Genomic DNA, 18,876 nt, shown 5'->3' with positions numbered 1-18,876 from the left:
TGAAAACTTGCCCCAGGAAAACTAGATCTTAAGTAGATGTTTACTCTTAGCTCAGTAACTCCAAAAAGATGGAGAGAATGGCTTTTTGGTGGGGTGGGTGGATGAGCCCCATGTATATTATCAGAGTGACCCACATGGAAGCCCCATATATTGTCACTGGATATTTCACTATGATCATGTTAATGAACTTCTAATTTTCAAAGTATTATTGTTGGAAATAGTAGCCTCTGTAGTTTCAAAGACCTTCTAGCTTACTACAAATACGAGCAGGGTGTTCTTGTGATTGGGTTAGAGCCGAGTCTGTAAAACTAAATGGCAGACACAGAGGACAAGTGGGTTAAGAAAGAAGTTATTTACCACTTTAATAGGGCTGTCCAACATTTGGTCACATAGATCATTGGGAAACCTAATTGCTTTCATAGCCTTCCTATCTCACCAGAGGAGATGCGAATACTCTAGGAAAAAGCAAATCAAACATAGAAAGAGGTGCCATGATAAGACTTGTCACTACAGCACTACGTCGTTAACGATGTCAGACTTTGGATTTAATCGGAGGACACTTCTGCAGTCTAGGACAGCTATACAAAGCCCTAAGACATTGTATTTACAGGACTTATTAATATAGGGATCTACATCCTACCATCCTGCCAGAGTCTTAATAGTGTGGTGGAGCAGCTCCCGCAAGAATCCTCATTTGCTTATCTGTGGAAAAGCTAGTAGTTCTAAAAATACTTTCCTGGAAGAGGTTAGAACGGTTATTATATATCAATCGAATATAAAGTATGGTTATGTAAGCCAAGCTTGCATGCTAATATTGCACAGGGTCGAAAGCAATAAAAGAAGACGATGAGCTTCCTTGGGTCACCAGGTAGAAACAGAGGGAAGCTCTTGACTCAGTATTGTTAGGATGCCTCAGATTCCACGAGTCCGTCTGCAGCTGGCCTTCCAGGGAGAGTGCCGTGTTGGATTCTCACACGGGTGTGTATCTTCCTTACCAAGAGAAAAAGAAATGGCAAATGAAACAAAACCGACCAAACATCCAAAACTGAAAGGGGTACACCAGCCACCTCACATTGTGGTACTGTTCATTTCTCGAAGAGAATATATAATATTTCAAAATATTATATATATACATATATTTCAAATGGTACAAAGTAACGGTAGTTTCAAGTTAGAAGACGGTTGATCGTTCTTCATGATCCTCCAAATTTCACTGAGAAAACTCGTTTTTTTTTTTTTTAAGCCATTTTTCCATGATGTTGTCAGAAAATCCCGAGTCTTCTTATGGGATACTTTGTGTCACAGAGCAAATGCACTGTGATTATCTGGTAACCAGTCAAAGTACAAATAAGAGATCCATTTGGCTTGCAAGTTCGTCAGATATTTCACCTCCTCACAACGTATTTTCCTATTTTATATAATGAATGCTTCTGTTAGGTTCTTGGGTGAATCTGAAACCAAAGGAAGAAAGGTATTTCAGTAAGAAAAGTAAGAAACAAAGGCACAAAGAAATGTGTTCATGCAGAAAATGAGGATGCCTTTAATTTTGTGTTGCCTAATTCAGGTGGTTCTCAACTGATGCTCAAAGCACGTGGAGAGATCCTTCATATTTCTGTAAACCCATTAAGCTCCTGTGTCAAAACTGAGGAGAAAGATTCTTAGAGGAATGTCTATCCAGAACTGCCTTCATGGATATACAACCGCTATCCAGTTCCATGGGTTCTGTACCAATAAGGGTCCCACAGTTGGTTTATTTCCTCAGTGTTGCTATCTTGAATTTACTAATAAATTTTTAATGAGGACCTTGCATTTTCTTGTTGCACTGGGCCATGTAAATAATGTACTCAACCCCTGATCCTATGGTGAGAACTTGAACTAGTCACCCCATGGCCTTGTGTAGTTGTCCTGTTGTAAGCCATTAAGGAGTGGCCATTGGTAAAGTCATCGCCTAGGTTAGTCCATGTATATGAAGGAACAGAGGAAGACCTTTATAAGATGAGGAACTATTACATCCAATGATGAGTGTTAACTGGAATCAAGAAGATGCCTGGATCTATACAAGCCAATTAATCCATCTCATTATGGACCCAAAGAATCAAATATTAAGGATATATGCATGCTCAAGGAACCACTGGCTGAGAACATGAACAAGAACTCTAGCAGGCAGAAGCCAGCTTGAGGAAATAAGCTATTGTTCTTTATCATCTCAATTTCTTGTGATGTTTGGACCAAACTTAGGGTCTTGTGTGTACCAGGATATCATAGAAGTACATTCCAAGTCTTCTTAATTATTTATAGCTTTGAAAAATGATCCTTCTGAGTCTAGGAGTACAAATAAATTCAAATCTTTCGGAGTTAGGTAGAACAATAATAAAAATTTGCACTCAAACATTGCTTGGTCCAGGTGGAGAATTGTATTTTGTATTCTATCCTTACAAATAAAGAGATTTTTTTAAGCCATTGTTTCCTTTATTCCAATGGTGGATGTAACCTTTGGTTGACAGTGTCCTCTTTTCCACCACAGGAAGGGATACAGTAACACCCACCAAACTGAATTGAAACAGCCTTTCTTTCATCACATCTTTCCTCCATACCCCAACACAGAAGACCGGGGACTCTTGTCCTGCTGCCATCAAATCCTGGAGACATTAACATTAAAATTAGACACCACAGGCTTACCCGTACTTCCAGACTAAAATAATGATGGAGTTTATCATTTCTGAGGCAACGGTTACTGTGTAAAATGGTTTGTCTTCCCTTCCTGCAATTCTCTGATTCTTTCAGGCAGCTCCATGTCTAACACCTCTCCCTTTCCTTTCAATTGCTTTTTCATTTAGACAGCAATTTGATATTACTTCTTCGGAGGTTGGGATCCTCATCTCCCTCCCTTTCTGTATTTCAACTGGAAATTGAATGGAAATCAGAAGTGTAATGCCATAGTCTCTTAAAACATTTTAGACCTGGTAGAATTTTAGTAAAGAAGCTAGAAGGTGTCAAAACTGGTATTTTGCTCTTTCTTAAATATAAAAAAAAGTTGAGATAACTAGAATGGACATATATTGCCAAATTCAAAGTCATCATCAGAGGGAAAGACCAAGAGAGCATGGACAGAGGACCATGGATTCATGTTGGCCAGTCACAAAAGCAGTGACTTGGCAAGATGATTATTATGTTTTGTTGTGTTATTTAAGGTCTGATAACTCCTGGCTTAAGTGAAAAGAACTTGAGTTTACAAGACACACTAATTACTGTTTTTCCCCACTGATTTGCACAAATCCACAGTTGATCGATTCTTCCCAAGGAAATCAATCAGACTACATTCTGCAATCTTCATCCTTTGTTTTTCTTTTCAATTGACTATAATTTTCTCTGAATTTCATCTCTTTCCCTTTAATATCTTCAAAATACCTGACATTCCATTTCCAGGTGTAGTTAGTATATTATTGCCAAATAGCTTGTTTCCTTGGTGGGGAATTCTGCTCTTCTAAATCAAGCCTATGCAGGGTTTCTATGTTCCTGAACATGGGTACAGCCTCACCAACATTCCAAGTCTTTATTTGATATGCTATTTTAAATAAAAGAAGGATTAAGAAATATCTGGAAACCCAGAAAACGATTTTAGGCAATATTTAGTCTAATTTTGTTATTATACAACAATAAGAAAATTCAACCAACTAACTCAACCGATGATCAAGGTGGGGCAGGGTTAGTGTTTGCCATGGAGCTTTGCTTCTCCCTAGTGTGGTACCAACACTATTTTACTTCACACTGAATCTTTGACAACATCTCAAACATGAATACTTCTTTTCTGTATCTTGTCTTCCAGAGATCTTCATTCTTCTTAAGATTTATCACTCCAGAACCCTTAGTAGAAAATGCTTTGCCTTATTCCACCTATCTTTTCTACCTCCTTAGTTTATACTGTCTCTAAGACCCATGATTACCTAGAGTTTCTTTCACTGTGGCTTGCTACTCCATTCTGGCTGTAGTTTAGATGATACTGGGATTTCTACTCTCCAGCCCTCCTTTAAAAATGAACACTGGAAATCTTTAAAGTAGACCACACAGTGAAACATCTTATCAGAGTATTTCAGAGATGTTCTGAGGTCCCTGCCACCCCCAGAAGGTTTTTTGTGGTTTTTTTTTTATTTCCCAGGGAAAAGAATCAAGTCTCTGGGAACTTTCTGGCAAAGACCTTTACCACAGAATTTATTTCATTTATTTTTATGTGGTAATGTGTACACACATGTTTTCTGGAGAGTGTGTGTATACACACATATGTACATGGAGCTCACCAGAGGTTCATGTCTTCTTTTAGTACCCTGAACTGTGTATTTTGAGACAGGGTCATTTATTGAAGCCAGAGCTCATAAATTTGGCAAGAATAATCACGCGCAAGAATAATCGGCCAGCAGGACACAGGCATATGTCATCATAGCTTTTTATGTGGGGCATGGGAATCTGGATTTAGTTCTTTACACTTGCACAGTGATCACTTTAGCAACTGCACCGTCTCCCTGGCCCTAGAGTTAATATTTAAACCAACAGCTCGAAAGAAATGGTCACTTGCCATTTTAACAGTTAATACTTTAGAGTATCTTCTAACTTGTTCTTTTTTTAAAATTGTGGGCAGTGTTCTTTCTCAACCAGTCTTACATGTAAGAAGAAAATAAGTGGTTTCTTTTATTTTTCTTACCTCTTAGATAACAATAAAAGTTGGACTCACAATAATTGACGTCCCTCTGTGAATTAAACTACTTTAAAAGTTAAATTGCTAGAGTCAATATTTGAAATGGGTAGGCACATATGTATTCTGATGAGGAAAACACACAGAGGTGTATGAAAAATTAGCATTGACCTTGTTTATCTAAGAAGTGGTGTTAGTCTGCCACCTGCTCAGAATGTGGGCTCCTGGATGAATGTCTGGGCTCAGTGGCTATATTTTCTGTTTAAAAGTTTTTTTGTTTTTTTGGTCTGGGAGCTCTCGGGAACTGAGCAGAGAAAGGATGAGAGCAATGTTTGAATCCTCTCGGTGTTTATAAGCACAGCTTTACCCAGCATCCTCTTTGCCCACTCTAAAAGTAGACTTGAGAATTCTCAGATGTGCACACGACAGAACACATACACCCTCAGCTTTCAAAGTTGTAACAGCCATGGTGTGTTTCTCTTGCACTTTCAGCTGCCTCGGTTGACCTCAGTGCACCCAGGGTGGGCCAAACAGCCGCTACATCCTCAGTGACAACGATCAGGTTCTGCATGAGCCTCCTTCGAGGTGGAAAGTGTCCAGAGCTGCATTACAACATGCCTGACAGTTAAAATAAACTCCAAAATAAAATAGAGGCTGAATTTGAATAAAAGTTGGACAGCTCTCAAAAAAAGTAGCTTGAACTATTTCTGGATGTTTTCATTTTTTAGTTCGTTTCACTTTTATTTTGAGCATAAAGTCTTTCAGAGAGTCTCTGAATTGGTATTCTTGGAATTTTCTATACTTGAATACTGAAATCATTTGAGTTGGATTAATTTTCATTAATGAGTTTTGGATTCTAAACCACTCTGAGAGCAATGGGGTACCTCCCATATAGGAGACCAGTCATCAGTTGAATAAAGACTGAGACTTGGCATAAGACACATAAATGATGTGCTCAAATCAAAAGTGATTGGACTCTAATTCAGAGTAGCTTCAAGTGTTCTAGTTTGTCCAGGTATCTTTCAGAGAAAACATAACCCTAGCCAAATCTGGCTTCCTCCATCAGCTAATTAAAACAATTTCTTTTGAGGGTAAGTAACCCAAGCCTGCCTCACCTCTTTATGTTTCCTTATGTAAGTCTTGAATTGCAATGTGAGACAAAAATCTATGCTGAATTATTCAGAGACATGAGGATGCATATTAATAAGCTGAGGTAGTTCAGAAATCCCTCTTGACCACAGGTCAAGGAATTATGGCCATTTATTGGCCGCTATAGTCCATATGAGTAACCATATTTGATGCACCATTATTTTGTATCTGAAAAACTTGAGTGTTTTCATATACTATTATGTAACTTTATTTCTGATTTCTGTATCACACAACTGTGAAAACCACTTTTAGTAATTGACAGTATAATATTGAGAAGAAAGATCATATTAATGTTCATGATGTAGTGGCTAGAATTAAAAAATTGAGTCACATTTTGTTAGAGTAAATGTTTATCATGTGAACTTCACAACTGGTAAAGATCACCTTTAAAATGCCAAGGAATAAATACACACACATACACATGCACGTGCGTGCGCACACACACACACACACACACACACACACACACACACACAGAGAGAGAGAGAGAGAGAGAGAGAGAGAGAGAGAGAGAGAGAGAGAGAGAGAGAGAGAGAGAGAGAGAGACTCTCTCCAGGGCTGCTATGCTGACAATTGGGTGGTACACAGCATAGGATGAAACTAACTGTTGAATTGTTTTCATGCAGTCGGGTGGCGGTGGTGGCGCACACCTTTAATCCCAGCACTCAGGAGGCAGAGCCAGGCAGATCTCTGTGAGTTTGAGGCCAGCCTAGTCTACAGAGTGAGATCCAGGACAGGAACCAAAACTACACAAACTACACAGAGAAACCCTGTCTCGGAAAAACAAAACAAAAGGTTTTTCATGCCTTTGCACTAGTGGATCTCTCTCTTAAGTATCCAGAACTCCACCCACCTTCTCCCCTTTAGGTCATTCCAGTCCCTACATGGTTAGTGGTTGGTCTAGCCACATCACTCTATCCTTATATAGCACCATAATACTGATTCTAATGGGTGAGGCAACCTCATCTACAGACTTCATTTTAGGAAGCTCCTGGTTTAACCAGAGAAATCAAGGAATAATTACTGACTTTACAAATCTCTTTGTACTTCTCCAAAATGTCATTAAAATTCCTGTAAACATGATTGTTCTTAAACACAGTCTTTTTCAGCATACTGCCTGGATGAATCAAGTAAGTCAGGTGCTTATCACTCTGAGCAGCATGGTTGGAAGATTCCCTCCCCAAGTAACTGCCCTACTGATGTCCCTCCCTTGCTTTATTTGTGACTCTGTAACATAAATAAAGAACCACGCCATGCGAACAGAACAGGTCAGGTTCTAACTCTCACTTCTAATTCATGGGTGGACACTGACGCACCAAGTTCAGAATATGTCCTGTTAAAGGAAATCTCTCCTCCTGTCTCATTCAGAGCTCTTCTGACTGCTGCTACTGCAAGAGCGAAGTGAAAAGTACAGTTTGAAACAAGGACGCAGTATTTGAAGTGGACTTACTCTTGTGGTCTTAATTTTGTTGCCTGTGGCACACATCCATCCAGAATTGTCAGGGAGTGTCTTACATTCTTCTCCTTCTAGACAGGGCTCCATCTCACACCACCATTTCCCAATCACTATGGAGGCTGTGGGAAAACAGGAAACAACCGTATTTGTACTTTGCCAAATATCCCTGTGCTGATGCTGTATCTCTCTTCAGGTTTTAATATTCTCTGCAGTACAGTGGGTCTACTTCCATCTTCTAAGACTGGATAGGAAAGGCATATCAAGAAAACAAGTATAATACACAATAACGAAAATATAATAATGTCATCATCCTGTCCAAATTCACCGCTTATAATTCAAAAAGATGAGGAATGAGAACATTTTTTCTTTGTGTCGCTGTGTCTGAGACAGGGTCTTGCTATACAGCTCTTCCTGGTCTGAAAAGAGACTTACTCTTGGATTTTGAGGGATTTTGACTCACTACTTTTTGTAGGTCAGGCACCCTGTGCTATTTCTTGCTAGTTAAGGGGACAAAGAGGTGAGTATTCTTTAGAATGACTAACGTATTCTTTTCAGAAACACCAGTTTATCCATCCAGCATTAGGTTTATCCCTTAGCCTAGGGCCTTGGAGAATTTCAAAGTCCCAGCAAAAGAAAAAAAAAAGTGAACTGAAAGCGCAGAAGCAGAGTTGTAAAGTACAAATCGAGAGTAATGATAAAGACAGGTTGGTTCCTTTGCAGTCAAGGGTATGGTTGGTACGGGGTATGCTGTTCCTTTCATGGGTTTGACGAGCTATGGAAGAACTATACAAGCCAAACCTCAGATGAAACTGTCTTTCTGGGGTTATATCTAGGATGGTCATATTAAGACACTGGCAGGGGATATTTATGAACACACACACACACACCACATTTTTTTGATAACGAGACTTTATAAACTAGTGAAAAACAAGTGCCTGTTATCTCTGTGGCTTATCACTGTGTTAGTTCTTCACAAATCCACCTGGGTTTGTTCCATTCCAAGGTCTCCAAATAAAGGCACGGAGAGAGGGCTCAGTGGTTAAGAGCACTTCCTGCTCTTGCAGAAAACCTGGAGTTCAGTTCCCAGCACTGAGCACAGTTGGTGGCTCACAACTGGAGTCTATAACTTCAGCTCTAGAGGATGCAATGTTCTCTTCTTGCTTCAAGGACACCAGTTTTGTGCACAGTATACATACATACATACAGACCAACACTTATGTTCATAAAATAAAAATAAGTAAATCCCTCCCCCAAACAACAGTAACAATAAACACACTCAAATGGTGGCCATGATTTTTTTTTTGTTTTTTGGGGTTTTTTTTGGTTATTCTAATTTTATACTGGGTCTTCAGCTACCCATCTGTCTCACCTCCCAACCCCAAAGGTATGTCTACCATGATTTTAAATCATAGTGATAAAGAAGCCAAACAATACTTTTAGAGTATGTGTCTCAGAAGATGAATACTAACATGTAGGGAAGTAGGAACACATTAAAATTCTCCAGGCTTCCTGTGTTAACTACAGGGATTAGATTTCTATCTCAAAATTATGTGGTATACACACCCAAACATCCACTTGCATTGAGGCCTTCCTTCTTTCACACTTTTTTAAATTAAAAGATTTATTTATTTTTATTTAGTGTGTATGGGTGTTTTGCCTGTATGTTTGTCCTTACAGCACATGCGTGCAGGCATGCAGTACACAAAGAGGCCATAAGAGGGCATCAGATCCTCTGGAACTAGAGTTACAGATGGTTGTGAGGAACCCAACTCCAGTCCTCTGGAAGAGTGGCCCATGCTCCTAACTGCTGAGCCTTGTCTCCAGTCCCACTTCACACTTCCTTTAGCTCACTCTTTCCCTCCCTTAGATTTCAACGTGTTACTTCCACGTTGCTTTGAATTAAATCACTGGACAAGGTTATATAGACAAAATCGTATCTGCTCCTTTATAACATGAATTTAAGAACATTTTCAGGGGCAATTTTGCCACATTTCATGATTTTATTTTATGTGGAACAGACCAATGCAAATATGATGCCTAAATCAGATATAGTAAAAAGGTATCCGAGGTCAAAGTTCATTAAGCCTTCTATTTATATACAGGATAGCATGATGGTAAGACAGACAGATAAAAATCTTCCACACGGTTCAGCATGATGACGTGAATGTCTAGTTATTTTCCTCGTTAGTATCAGTGCTCTACAACAGACATGGGGAAGGGTGAGGTTTTTATGTCACATGTAAAAGAGCTTATCCATGCTGATGAATAGATAAGAGTATTAAGTAAGAGAATCCAAAGTTTCTATAACAAAGAAAAACAGTGTCATGTTGAGAGGGAACAAAAATAAATGATAAAACTTCCATAAGTGTGAGATAAAAATAAGGGTTTGCTGGTATTTATTGAAAACCTGTATGTAATATGTGGTTCCCTTCAGCCGATGTTTAACCACAAACAGTTTATTCACATTTATTGCCAAAGCCGATGTTTCTTTTTTAAAGTCTACCCCATATTTCCATACCAGGGCCCTAAATTGAAATCACTGTGAACAGACACTGTCTGACCTTCGCTCTGAGGAGAAGGCTGATTTCTCAACAATCCTTTCACTGGGCATGTTGTCACATTTTTTTTTTTTTCTTTCTCATGGAGGCATAGTAATAAGGAATACCCGGCCGTGAGGTCAGCCTGTAACATGTGTGCCTGTATCTAACGCCCTGTGCTCTCTCCCTTCCTTCAGGCAGCTCTCTGCCCTCTTTGAGCTGACCTACTTTGCTACAAGCTACTACCAAAGCAGTTTCCCTTTCTCTGGGGCACTGGTGTCTATAAGTAAATGTATAGACAGACAGACAGACAGAAAATAGTCTTTAAACTCATGTAGTACCTTTAATGCAACACTTTAAAGAGCTGCTGGCTATTGTGGGAAAGACTCTATAAGGATAAAAATGTCCCCAGATGTGTTTATGATAGTGAAACATTTGTCTTGTGGCTTCCTTTTCAGAACGAAGCTGCTGATCCGCCTTTCCTCTCTAAGTGTGGTTCATCATCCAGCACTGCTTTGTTTGATGGACCATCCCATCATGTGGACATCTTCATGCACACTTCTTCACATCCTAGGTCAAGCTGCAGTCCCTAATTCTGATCCTTTTCATACACTCATATTTCCTGCAATATCTTTTATATGATTCACAAAGAGAATTTCAAACTACCCTTTTCCTTTACCCAAACTGGAAGTTATTTTAAGCCTTCAAACTATGGGAACAGTTAGAATCTGTTAAACTTCCTAAAATAAGCTTGTATCAATGTGATTTAGCTGTTTATATGATATTTAAAAAATGGAGGTAAAATTACAATAAAAATATAAATATAAAAATTATTTTTCCTGCTTGGTACATATCTATAAAGTAATATAGAAATCACTGTATACATTTAGTAATATTCTAAAAACTTCGGTAGACTTTCTGAAATGTATTCAAATTTCATTTCTTAATTGTCTCTTAATTTTAAAAACCACATTTGTAATTAACACAAGTTTTTGCTTCCATGCTCATTTTTCAACATATTGATTTTTATATAGATATCATAGATTTACCTCTGAAGATAAGATTTGGAGAATGTGTAGGAGTTTCTGTGTTGTGCCTCAGCTTAAGAGATCTGGCCTTGCCCCTCATCTGCCATAAGGTGGTGTGAGTGAGGGAGAGAAGGCCCCCCTCACTTCTAAAAATTCTTATTAGTATATGTAAAGTGTAGCTAGAGTTTTCCTGCCTGGCCCACAGTCAGGACAAACTCTCTCACCTGTCAGTCCCACAGCCACTCAGACCCGACCAAGTAAACACAGAGACTTATATTGGTTACAAACTGTATGGCCGTGGCGGGCTTCTTGTTAACTGTTTTTACAGCTTAAATTAATCCATTTCTATTAATCTATACCTTGCCACGTGGCTTGTAGCTTACCGGTACTTTACATCTTCCTTGTCCTGATGGCGGCTGGCAGTGTCTCCCCCATCCAGCTTCCTGGTCTCTCAATTCTCCTCTCTGTTAGTCCCGCCTATACTTCCTGCCTGGCCACTGACCAATCAGTGATTTATTCATTGACCAATCAGCAACACATTTGACATACAGACCATCCCACAGCACTTCCCCCTTTTTTTTTTCTTAAAAAGGAAGGTTTTAACCTTTACACATCTCTAAAGTCAGCTTGGTATATTTGGGAATTTGGGCATAGCTTTTCTTACTACTTCCTGCTGGAGGGGGGCGCTGTATCTTATGGGGACACAAAGAATATTTTAGGGTTATGGAGTACTCCATGAGGGTGTATCGTCTGAGCCAGTTGCCTTGAAATGGTTCTGGGTGTTGGATCATCTGGGCCATGGTGTCATCGGAGACCTTTCAGGTGGTCTTGACTGGTCAAACCTGATGTGTCTTAATCTGGAACAAATCTATAGCCTCTGGCTTTCTGTGGAAACAAAAGCAGAGCCTCCTTTCCAAAGCAACATATCCTTACATCCAAATTTTGAAGTCAAGGTACCTTTAAAATATACATTTTGGCATAACTCAACAGCTTTTGTAATCAAATGTTTTTCTTTAGTTATGAATATCAAAGAGAACATAATCCAGATTCTCTGTGTGGTAGCCATCTTTACGTGGCTTATTTTTTTATATTAGCTTGAGCCTATTGCTTTGAACTGCAGCCTTCTAAGCCTGAAACAGCACTGGCGCTGCTGGCTCCGCCCACTTTAGCTTCCCAACATGGCGGTGATACGTTTTCCGCCAGCTCTGGGAGCCATCAAATCTCAGAAATAGTGGGTCTATGTTTCTATCAAAGCAGCGTATAGCCCAGAAACCTCTTTTTTTTTTTTTTTTTTTTTTTTTTTTTGTACAAGCAAAGGCTAAATCCACCACACAGCTTAATGTGCCACTTGCAGAGGCCTCATTCCCACCATACTGCAGGTCGAGCATGCACGCACGCTAGGAACCCGCCAGTAGCTCAAACCAGCAGGCTGCCGCTAACTTGAAAGAGACAACTAGGAACTGTTTTTAGCTCCGTTTTAGAATCTTTTTTCTCAGGTTTTAGGTGGAAACTCTTGCCCCACGTTGGGTGCCATTTGTAGCTAGAGTTTTCCTGCCTGGCCCACAGTCAGGACAAACTCTCACCTGTGAGTCCCACAGCCACTCAGACCCGACCAAGTAAACACAGAGACTTATATTGGTTACAAACTGTATGGCCGTGGCGGGCTTCTTGTTAACTGTTCTTACAGCTTAAATTAATCCATTTCTATTAGTCTATACCTTGCCACGTGGCTTGTGGCTTACCGGTACTTTACATCTTCCTTGTCCTGATGGCGGCTGGCAGTGTCTCCCCCATCCAGCTTCCTGGTCTCTCAATTCTCCTCTCTGTTAGTCCCGCCTATACTTCCTGCCTGGCCACTGACCAATCAGTGATTTATTCATTGACCAATCAGCAACATATTTGACATACAGACCATCCCACAGCAGTAAAGCTGTTTTTTTTCCAAACTGGAAATTTTTAAATTTGAAATTCTTTTTATTTTCTTAACTTCTATTTATTTACTATGCAAATATTTACTTATTTATTTTTATGTGCATGAATGTTTTGTCTGCATGTATATATATGGACCACATAGGTGCTTGGTGCCCACAGAGGCTAGAAGAAGGTGTTGGATCCCCAGAAATTAGAGTTGCATATGACTGTGAGCTGTCGTGTGGGTTTTGGGAACTGAACGTGGGTCATCTGGCCAGGGAGCACTTGTAACTACTGATCCATCTCTCTAGTCCCCCATTTTTCCCCCTTCCTCTTTTTCCTTCCTCTTTCTTCTTCTTCTTCTTCTTCTTCTTCTTCTTCTTCTTCTTCTTCTTCTTCTTCTTCTTCTTCTTCTTTTCTTCTTCTCCTTCTCCTCCTTCTCTTTCTTCATCATCTTCTTCACTTTTTATCTTATTTATTTTATTTTAGGTGTAAATACTTTGCCTGAATATATGCTGTGCATGCCAGGTGAGCAGTACCCCGTGAAACTAGAAGGGGTGTAGGATCGCACAGAACTGGAATAGCCAACTGTGAGCTGCTATGTGAACACTGGGAAACACACTCAGGTCATCTGCAAGAGCAACAAATGCTGTTAACTGCTCCACTGTTTCTCCAAGCCCTTCAGCCACTTTAAAAAATTTTAGTTATCAACTGTCTCACCCATTCAGAGGGCCTGATCCAGTTGGGGACCCCTCAGACATTGGTTCATAGTTCATGTGTTTCCATTTGTTTGGCTATTTGTCCCTGTGCTTTATCCAACCTTGTTCTAAACAATTCTCACTCATATAAACCCTCCTCATTCTCGCTAATTGGACTCCCAGAGATCCACCTGGGGCCTAGCCATGGATCTCTGCATCCACATCCCTCAGTAGTCGGATGGGGTTTCTAGCACGACAATTAGGGTATTTGGCCATCCCATCACCAGAGTAGGTCAGTTCGGGCTGTATCTCGACCATTGCCAGATCTGTTTGGGAGGTGTCCAGGCAGTGGGACCAGTCCTGTGCTCATTGCATGAGTTGGCTGTTTGAAACCTGGGGCCTATGCAGGATCGCTTGACTTGGCCTGGGAGGAGGGGACTGGACCTACCTGGACTGAGTCTACCAGGTTGATCTCAGTCCACGGGGGAGGCTTTGCCCTGGAGGAGGTGGGAATGGGGGGTGGGCTGGGGGGAAGGTGAGGGGGGCTATAGGGGGGAGAACAAGGGAATCCGTGACTGATATGTAGAACTGAATTGTATTGCAAAATAAAAAAAATTTAGTTATAATAAATCATTATGGCTTTCATTTTGATATTTTCACACACATAAACACATTTGTGTATGTACTGCCCTCATATCCATACCTGGTACCTTTCCCTCCCCTTTCTTTCCTTCTTCCCACTGGTCAATTTCCTCTACCCCAAAGTCCCCTTTCTATTTTCATCCCTCTCTCTCTCTCTCTCTCTCTCTCTCTCTCTCTCTCTCTCTCTCTCCCTCTCCCTCTCCCTCTCCCTCTCCCTCTCCCTCTCCCTCTCCCTCTCCCTCCCCCCTCTCTCTTTCACACACACACACACACACACACACACACACACACACACACACATGCAACTAGATTCTACTCATGAATGAATAAAACTTGTTTGTTTTATTACCTCTCTGTTCCCCCCATACCTTCTTTTTAGACCCCTCCACCCTCCAATATAGTCTACTTTCATTCTTCATACACACACACACACACACACACACACACACACACACACACACACATATTTAAAAATCTAGATTCTACATCTGAATGATGCTTAATTGTCTCACATTATAGTAGTTAATGATACCAATAACTGGTATTTACTGAATGTCAGTCATGTGTTTCTATATTAGTTTTTTTTTTATCTTGAGGATTTTTATTATGTAGTCCAGGTTGGCCCACACTTATGACCCACCTGCTTCTGCCTCTGAGGTTTAACATTACAGTGGTATGTCACCACTCCTGGACCCTGTACTAGGAACTTAAAATGTATTACATCATCCTCACAGTGGTTACTGTGGAACCCTAGTGGTTAGCTTAGTGGTTAGTGTAAAACCCAGGTTTACAGAGGTAAGAGTGGTTCCAGGCCAGCTTAAACACAATCCTTGCAGAGCTCACCTTTTTATAGTTTTGTGTTCAGAATTTGGAGAACTTAAAACAATTATTGATTGCTGAGTGAATGAATTTTCCCTGCTATATTACTGCTGAAAATAATTTCATGTCAAACAAATACCTACAGAAAAGAAAAAAACATTCAGTGTCTGATGGAATTAGTTTTGGCACACTTGCTGCTTCTCGGGTCTGAGATGCTCTGTGCTCGATTCCATTAGTTACAGCATTGTAACAGAAATCCCCACCAGGGAACAATTTTGGAAGTGAGGGATGCTGTGTGGCAGATATGTAACTGTGACAAGCGCTTTTCATCCCTTAGAAAAACCGAGTTAATTAAACACCATCCACAAAAACGACTTCCTCTTACCTGTAGTCATTATGGAAGGGGGCCTTTAAGGTCCCTTTTAACCCCAGGGTTCTGGGATTTGCTCTGTGAATGTGTCACATGCAGGAAATATCAGATCTTCAGCTCTTTTGAGGACGTTCATGTCTCCTGGAGAGCTTCTTAAAAAATCACTAAAGTCCCTTTAATCACGAGTCCTGGATTTCTCCCTTATACCAGAGCATACTGCCACGGAGCCAAAAAGATAACTGTAAGAGGAGAATCAATCCGCCCTTCAGTGAGAATCTAGATGGGCGCGCATCCTTTTCCAACGCTGCTCCTGATATCACTATTGCCATTGATGAGGGGATATAGTGGGATACCAATCGGCGCTAAGTTTAATAAATATAGCACATGAGGGTCACATCGAACAAGAACAGAAATCCCCTTTTTATCATCTCAGCAGACGGCAGTTGACTCTCAAGCCAGAAAACGTTTATCGACGCACTATCGGTATACGGAGAGTGATAAAGAACACAACAGAGGCCCGCCCTACAGCTTCAGTCTCGATCAGAGTTTCTTCTCAGAGACACTGGTGTTGTTCGGCATGAAGAAATGGGCACAGTGATCTTCTGAGAGCAAATATATTACTATGCTAAAAGAGCAGGCTGGCATGGGGCGGGGTGGTGGGGTGGGGGTGGAAATAGGAAAACGTTAATATACTCTGGAAGTTCTTCAGAGCGGGAAGCTAGCCTTTTGTTACTTTTCTTGAATGGGGTGAGTCACTGAAGATTCTAGAACCTAGATTCCACAAGCAAAAGTGAGACCTGAGTAAAGGGTGCTTGAGGAAGATGAATTGGGCAGCGGTGTGAAAGAAGGAAGAAAGACCACAGACGCTCCAGTGACGTGTCACTGCCCTCAAGATAGACCTTCAAGGTTTTTGCTGTTGCCATTGTTTTTTCAAACATTTGTATAAAAGATATTTTTTTTCTAAGTTTTGAGACTATGATATAGTTACATTTCTACCTTCCCTATCCTCCTTCCAAACCCTCTAGTATACTTCTCCCCAGTCTCCTTCAAACTCCTGACCTCTGGTAGGTGTTATTGCCTGCATATGTATATTCCTATGTATAATATTAAGTGTTTTATTCAGGGCAGGCCATTTGGCACTGGACAACCAATTGGTGGGCTATTGCCTCTATTGCCTGGGTAAGACCACCTCTCCTGCTCCCACATTTCCTCGGTGCCTGTAGTCCTTTGTAGAGGGTTGTGGCCTTGTGGCTTTCCCCCATCTATTTTAGCATGTCCATTGCTCTTGCCTTTGTTCAGCCCCAGTTTGGACAGCCATGTTGGTGAGACTTTATAGGTGTTGCTTCTGATGTTAGTAGGCACCAAAATCTCATGCCAAAGTCCCTGATTCTCTGATCCTTACAATCTTTCTGTGCCCTCTTTCAGAACGTTCCCTGAACCTTAGGTGTGGAAGAGTTTTATAGACGTATCCACTTCAGCTGAGCTCCACAACTCTGCATTTCGATTGGTTGTGGTTTTCTGTGTTGGTCTCTGTGTCTGACAGGGCCTTCTTGAAGTTGCTGCCTCCCTACCTCAGCCTTTCAAGTATCCAGGAAAGCAGGCACTGCCAATATGCCTAACTAACACGAAGGCTTGATTTGGGGTTCCTGCAGTAGAACACCTAAGAAGTGCAGAGGTAACAGTGTCAGAAACACTAGAGAAAACAATGTGGTCAGGAACGCCAACACCTCAGCTGCCCCTCTCATGGCAGCGCACAGTGGAACAATGCACCCACCTATTAGTTCTAGGTGTCACACTTCAAAATCAGGCAATCTGCATGTATGTTTTCAGGGCTAACCATTTGGTATTATACATACAAGCAACAGTATATGGATTGAGCAGGTTGGATTTACATATTTAGGAGCAATATAATTTGTGTGTGTGTGTGTGTGTGTGTGTGTGTGTGTGTGTGTGTGTGTGTGTATGTGAAAACAATTAAAGAAAAAGACAATTTATTTGAAAGAGAGTAAGAGTGTTACATGGGAGGGCTTAGATGGTGGACAGAAATGGCAAAATGATGTAATTATGTTATAATCTCAAAAATAAAAAAAATGCACCCAAGAGAAATCTTAAACTTCCCTATATGAGGGGCATGAATAGCTGATGGTAGGTTAGCAACTTACAAATGAATGGATAAAATCTGAAACAGAAAGAGAAAAAAAAAAAGTGCCCCAAACAATGGGTTCTGAAGCACAAGGCAGACGGTGGCATTTAGTAAATACTCAATAAATTTTAGCTGTCATTTCCACTGGTGTCATCATGTTTGAGAACTCTAAAGAATAAAATCACTCCAGGCAGAACAGCAGTATGTTACAAGTTAGCAAGTAAACCACTGTTCTTCAGTATTATGCCAAACTCCCAGCTTGTTTTTATGGCTTATGAGAGTCTGAGACTAAATTAAGTGGTTGAACATGTGATCACATTCATGTCCCTAGAAGATTGTAAGTACATCAATCAAGACAGGTTTCCACCCTCATTTTTATCCAACCTGTCATACAATGGAAGAAACAGCTATGACTCCATAGGGATGGGACAGCTTTCCAGCCTGCCTTTTTGCAGTTGTTGGAACACAGTTGCAGTGTTTCTCCCCGCAAGGGACGTGTAGTAACTCTGTGTATGTCACTGTCTTTATCAAAGCAAACAGAAAATCAAAGCTCTGAATACCCATCCCTGCAATTTCACCAGACCCCTCTTCTCATGATCACACATTTAAGAACATGATCTAGCCTAGAGGCATTATGTATTGTCAAGTTCCATGGTATGTGCTGAATGATGTGCTGGATGACATGTCTGTGATACCAAGTCTCAAGTTTCAGTCTTTACTACACCATTCATTAGCAACATAAATTTCAAACATGGCTTGGTTCAAGACTGAGGTTCCTCACTGGCTATTGTGAATTTTAGATGAAATAAAGGACTTAGCATAATTCATAATAAACAACATATTCATCAGATGGCAGTTATGTGTGTTCATTATGTACTGTGTATGAATTTACCCATGAGTTAATGCTTGATCTTCAGTGGAAGTTTATATGAGTTCTAATATACATACATCACCATACCTATAACATAACATGCAAATTATAACACATATGTTAATATTAAATATTCCATAACATCCATGGAATGAATGGGTGAGGATAGGTTTGGCTATCATTATATTCTTCCTGCAATTTTTTTTCTAGCACTTTCTAGACATTTCCAGAGGTAATTTACTTTCAGAAAGGTGTCGGTGAAGGTAAAGAATGTAAAATAAGTAGGACAAAACCACAAAGACTGATACAATGTCTCTGGGTGATATTGCTCCCCAAAAGTATTTGGAGAAAAGTATTACACCTTATGCATTCAAAAACTATTTATTGACTTTTGTCCTAGACATAAAATAAAGAGGCACAGTTTCCAACTTTCAGTCACTTCTTATAGGAGCTACATGGGGTGTAAAGAATAGATAATATTGAGAACCAAACTGTGCTGCATAAAGATACAATATACTTTTGGGAGCATGATAAGTGGATCTGATTTAGATAAGTAGGGTGGTAG

General features: G+C 40.3%; 1 protein-coding gene across 3 annotated transcripts in view; it reads right to left on the bottom strand.

Annotated features, from left to right (window-relative positions):
• Positions 1 to 337: 337 nt before the first annotated feature.
• Positions 338 to 18,876, bottom strand: part of Tafa1 (TAFA chemokine like family member 1) — a 518,804-nt gene continuing 500,265 nt past the window's right edge. For all 3 annotated transcript variants that reach the window (XM_052722221.1, XM_052722220.1, XM_052722222.1), the window contains exons 4-5: positions 7,287 to 7,411; positions 338 to 1,451 (exon numbers count right to left, since the gene is read on the bottom strand). In XM_052722221.1, the coding sequence (XP_052578181.1) occupies positions 1,434 to 1,451; positions 7,287 to 7,411 (143 nt within the window). In that variant the 3' untranslated portion in view covers positions 338 to 1,433. The remainder of the gene's footprint in view (positions 1,452 to 7,286; positions 7,412 to 18,876) is intronic.

Source organism: Peromyscus californicus, unplaced genomic scaffold (genome assembly GCF_007827085.1).
Source record: "Peromyscus californicus insignis strain IS unplaced genomic scaffold, ASM782708v3 Scaffold_6__1_contigs__length_162567912, whole genome shotgun sequence".
NCBI classification, from domain to species: Eukaryota; Metazoa; Chordata; class Mammalia; order Rodentia; family Cricetidae; genus Peromyscus; species Peromyscus californicus.
Note: the sequence above shows the minus strand (reverse complement) of the source record. Positions and strands in the feature narration are given on the sequence as shown.